Source organism: Charadrius vociferus, unplaced genomic scaffold (genome assembly GCF_000708025.1).
Source record: "Charadrius vociferus isolate BGI_N301 unplaced genomic scaffold, ASM70802v2 scaffold62, whole genome shotgun sequence".
Lineage (NCBI taxonomy): Eukaryota > Metazoa > Chordata > Aves > Charadriiformes > Charadriidae > Charadrius > Charadrius vociferus.
Window position 1 is genome coordinate 5282215 of NW_009647419.1, and position 5558 is coordinate 5287772.

General features: G+C 39.3%; 1 protein-coding gene across 1 annotated transcript in view; it reads right to left on the reverse strand.

Annotated features, from left to right (window-relative positions):
- KCNK5 (potassium channel, subfamily K, member 5) overlaps positions 1–5558 on the reverse strand; it is a 46459-nt gene that overhangs the window by 1871 nt on the left and 39030 nt on the right. The window contains exons 3-4 of the mRNA XM_009880464.1: positions 2706–2817; positions 1108–1274 (exon numbers count right to left, since the gene is read on the reverse strand). Of these exons, the coding sequence (XP_009878766.1) occupies positions 1108–1274; positions 2706–2817 (279 nt within the window). The remainder of the gene's footprint in view (positions 1–1107; positions 1275–2705; positions 2818–5558) is intronic.

Here is a 5558-nt window from a genome sequence, read left to right on the forward strand (position 1 = left end):
CATGGCATCAAGCATCATCTGACAGTATCAGACATTTCAGAGTTTTGTGCTAACAGCTTATCAGCCATAAATAAAAGTCACTGACTGAAGTAAAGGAAAAAAATAGTTGCATTTTTATGTAGAACTCACTATTCTTAAAACTATTTGCTCAAACAGGAGCATAGTTTTCTTTCACACTCTTGAAAAGTTTAAGGAGTTCCTAGTATTTTATAAATAGGCATTGGATACAGACCTAGCACTCTAGTCCAAAAAGCAGTCAGTACATCTGATTTTCCTTTTATTCATTTGAGTATAGAGGATCACAAGTGTTTAAGATGCTTCTCTCCTATCTACGCCTCCTACCTTATGCCACTCATGGCACAAAGCTGCACACACACATGCATGTCACTTATTTTCTGTACTTTTTTCTCTCAGGTGCTGAACCAAGAAAGTTCTTGCTCTGTCGCTGAAACCAGAGCCTAAACCTGTCCCACTGTCCTCCAGGCACTATGACCCTGCATTGCCTCCCATATCTGTGCAGAGTTAGACCTGAGATCGAACTCACTCAGGGGAAGGAAAAAAAAAAAAAACAAATAAAGAAAAAAAAACCAACAAAAACCCTCCACACTAAACCACCACCAAGAACCCAACAAAAATCCACAAACAAAACACCCACAAGCAAGTAGCTCAGAACAAAATATTATTTTCCAGTTGGTTCGCTGCACAGAAGGAAGTACTCATGCTAGCATAGAAGCAGGTGAGAACAAAGCAGGACAGCTTATTTCCATGCCAGAGGAGCTTGTACAGAATGTCTCTGAAATGAAGCCTCACCTACATTTGTCCTACAGGTTTCTAATATAAAGGAGATAAATGTCTCCACAGAAGCTGCAAGATCTATGTTTAGTATCAAAGGTTTCTACAAGATCTCATTTTGCTAAAACTTTTTGCAGAACTAACATATCAGACCCAATCCCCCATTCAGTTATTTCTGTACAACACCATTTGGGAAAATTTGTATTTGTGCAAGTATTCATTTACTACCGAGATTAGCAGGTAAGTTAAAGATGTTTAAGCTTAATTCATGCATCAAAAACACACAACACAAGGGTAAACAAGTGAAGGCCTTACCAGGCTTACTCCTCTTTTTGTCAGAAACTGGCCCAGCCTCTTGGCACGTCCTCCAAAGAACTTCCCCAGAGCACTGATCCACGTCAAGCAGAGAGGAACTCCAAAGAGCCCATAAAATATGCAGAAGAGACGCCCAGAGGGTGTCTTTGGAGAAACATTTCCGTAACCTAAAACAGATAAGTATGTGCATGGTCTGTTCTTGTTGCAGAGAATTCAAGGCAATTCTACCTATGCACAAAACAACATTGCGTGGGCTTCTGCTGTATCAGGTGCTCCTTACCTCACCACCTATAAGAGCTTTAGTCTCCTCCAGCTGCTGATCTTCTGAATCTGGATGCCTTCCAATTCTATTCTAGCAAACGTCTATTCTATTAATGCAAGCTGAGAGGATTACTGCATTTTAAGTGTTTCCTAGATTTTGTGCATCTTTTTCTTGACAAGGCAAGATAAATACGAAATAAACCTCATCTCAAAACTTCTAATATGATTCCCCAAGCTTAAGCAACACTGTTAAAAACTTGACTGAATCAATTTATAGAATAAAAGCTCAAAATTCACATGGAAGCTAGCTTCAGGATGAAAGATCCACTCTACACATTTAACTTGTGACCTCGTACCTTTTCAGGGTAAGAGTTTGTGAGTTAAGTGCAGGGCAATTTGTGACACAGCAAGGTATTTCAACTAAATTTAGCTTTTTGCTGGTCACAGAACCCAACAGGGTATTGCAAACTCAGGCTCTAAAATAAGCAGCCTATCTTCCCAACTTCTGCCACAGTGTTCTTGTTTAGGTGTGTTCCTGACTTCAACCTTTTGTCATAAGTTGGGTATTGCAAGTTTCAAATGATAAAGAAAACCACACTACTGCATATGATTTAACAGTAACACTTCCATTTTTGTATACCTCAAGCCTTCTCTGGTTGTTTTGCAATTCATGGCTTTATTTGCATTGTAGGTGTAGCAAGGGTGTAGCAATAACATGTAGCAAGGATTTTTCTGTAAAAGTAGAAGGCAGAGGATGCTGAGCTCTGAACATCTGTATATCAAAGAAGGACGAAGCCTTTCAATGCAGAGGGCTTTACAAGCACAAATCAGTAGTGAGGTTTAGAAAATAACACTTGTTCTATTTTGCCTTCTTTAAGAGGGAGAGAAAAAACTAAGATTGTTCTGCAAGCCAAGAACATTGATAATTCAGTAACTTAAGAGGATGTGCATGAGTAACAAGACAGCTATACAAAAACCTTATACGCACATGCTTTTAAGTATTAGTTTAATGGAATGCTTTGTAACACTTTTGTTTTGGGATTTCCTGATTTAGAGATTTAAGTGCACAAATTAATGAAACTGGAATGACACCATTTACCCAAAACGGCACCTTGAATCCATTACTTATTGGAAAGGCACACGCTTCTCTCCCGTGTACCCATGGAGAAAGTGCCAAAAAACTGTTTCTTTTCTTCTATGAACCTGCAGGTGAACACGTACTCTAGACAACTCCAGCCACAGGGACTTTATTGAGCGGCTTAGCTTGACACATGAATGCAAGAGTACAAACACACTAGAGCATACTGAAAACTACAGTTGACTTAATAAACACTTACCGATTGTAGTGATCACAGTAGCAGCAAAGATCACAGCGTTAGGCCAATTCCAGTTGTTGAAAGTATTGTTCCCAGTGATGGCAACACCCTGTCCAGCAGCATTTGACACAACCTGTAAGAAAACAGTTTACAGTCATTCTTGGAAAATCCCATCAGCCTGAAAAAGAAATGTGTCTGTCCCTCTCAGGTTTTCCCCTTTTATTTTGAATATATGAGCAATCATTCAAGTTTTTTTGTGAAGATTAGCCTAGTATATGTGTTAACAATAATTTTATGAAATATTAAAACTTGATTCACCTAAGAAAAAGTAGTGCAGGTGCTCTGACATTTAAATAGGGGGGGTTTAATTAGATAAACTTTTACTTGATTTACCAGTTTGACCCAAATGGATCTCTTCCAGAGACCAAACACACTCCTCCAGACTGAACTAGCATTTAACCTCCAGTGCAGTCCTTGAATTTGATTTAATATTAGGGGCATCTTCAGAACTACTATCCATTTCAAAACACTGTTACATGCCTCAGCTTGACTTGGGAATGAGCAGGATGTCATAGAATCCTTGGCAAAGCTAGTGTGATTAATTTTAATTCACCTGCAGTCCCTGGCACAGTCCAACTATCTACAAGCCAATGTAAAACTGTACTTTTCAGCAAAGACAGACAAATTAACACTTTTCCTTAAGTATTTCATGCAGCAGAACTCCAGTCATTGTCCTTGAATCAGGCCCCATTCTCATCCCCTCTTTGAATCTAGTACACCATGATGAATGCAAACCACTTGTTTACATGTTTTAGGGAAGGAAATATAGTAATTGGTATTTCCACAGATTCAGCAAGTCAGGTCTTCAGGTGCTCAAGAATTATTAACCATCTTCACCTTTTGTAGGAAGGGACTTGGAAGACCCAGCCTCCCCTGCCTTTCCAAAGCTAGACTGTAGAAAACACACTGATAAAAAAATGTAATGACTATTTAGTGCAGAAAGTCAAGGTTTCAGATCAAAATCATGCATCTTGATGATTCTGACGTGTATTTCTACCTCCCTAAAGTAAAAGAGAAAAATGATTTATCATATTCTCTCCTAGAAATCCCTAGTTATTTAAATCTTTGCGCTGCCACATCATGCTGCAGTTAAAGCCTTCTCAGGTTATGCTGCTTCTCTCCCTTCAGTGTAAACCAAACAAAACTCTTGAGGCTACATCCCGATACGAGAGAGGTGAAAGTATCTCCAGAAGTTGATTCATAACATTATCCCACTTTCTGTGTTTCTCCCTCAATAACTGTTGAAAACAAAAACTATCGTGAGCCAAATACCTAAAATTAGAGGCAATATATCTTTTAAAAAAAAAATAATAAAATGTGACAGGTGAGATTTATCTTAAACTGGTAAGAACTTATGCAATAAACGGTACCTACAATCAACTCTTCCTTCCCTCGTCACCCCTTCCTTCCTTTCTACTTGATTCAGATCTGATCTTGGACCCAGCAGAGACTCAACACAAAGTTCAATTGCTACTGAAAACATACACAAGTTAACACAGGTTTTAATTATTCTTGAGACTTATTACATATCACCACCCTCCTACTGTAATAAAAATGCCCTCAAAGTGAACGTATTGTGCATATACAAGATGCAAACAATTTAATTAAAAACGCACTTTCAACACACAAGCTATTACAGAAGATAAAAGGAGAAGCATTGAAAGTGAATGAAGGTACCAAACTAGATTTTTCTCCTGGTAAACTCAATGTGGGCGCAAAACTGCATGCAGTGTCTTTCCATAGCCTACAGGCTCTGGATAGAAAAGGATAGAGAAGAGTTCTCACCAAGGCAGTCATTTGTCATAAGAAAGTAGTGTTGAGATGAGAAGTAGCCCTAAAATGGGCAGGTCGAGAGCAGGCAAGTAAACACACAATGCCACCCACTTCCAAAAAAAAATAAAAAAATAAAAAAAAAATATTGAGGCAGCTACAATGGATCACAAGAGTTCATCTGAGTAGAGACCACTCAAAGTAACCTCGTTCATTTCTGCTATGGTCTGCAGATGGAACTTCCTAAAAGCCCCAAAGGACATATATTCAAAGTACCTGATAGACACAATCTGTGATCTATGATCCCTGAAAAGATGCCTTGACTTCTTCCAATGCCCAGCAACACTGCACTAAATGTTATATCAAACGCCGGTTCTCCAGTCATTTTCCATGCTATAAGTGCGCTTGGATTTTTTTTTTTATTGTTATTTCCTCACAGAGCAGCTGATCTCATAAGAGATGCACTGAAGTATCCGTTTCCATTGTCACTGGGCCATTATCTCATTGCATTACTCCACCTTCAGTCTGAGCTAATGAGCTCAGCTTCCCAGTACGTACAGTTACATTAAGATCGGCCACTGTTTGAGGTTTGGAAGTGTGAAGGGGCCCCAGATCCAAGGGGAAGAAGCTGCTGGACTGAACAGCACACAGCTGCCCTTCACACCCAGGCAGTTAACATTTTGGGAGAGAGATGTCCAGTTCTCTGAGTTACATAAACACTTTATATAGAGAATCACAGATACTCTCCAGCCAAAACTGCCACCCTCTTCCTGTCCTAATATGCACACAGCTATCTGCTATTAGCACACGGTTACCTACTATCTACAGTCTAGTCTTTTAAGTTACTTTATGCCTGCAATAAGCTTGAATGCATTATACGCAGCCCAGCTGAAGGAACAAAGATGGTGACAAAACATGCTTAGATAGATTTGCTGCAGTGGGAAACACACAGCTGCTTACTGAAATAATTAAATGTTTTGGCTTCAACAAAAAATGCAAGTGGACACTATACAACTGAACAGCAAATACTTCCCCCCCCCCCCC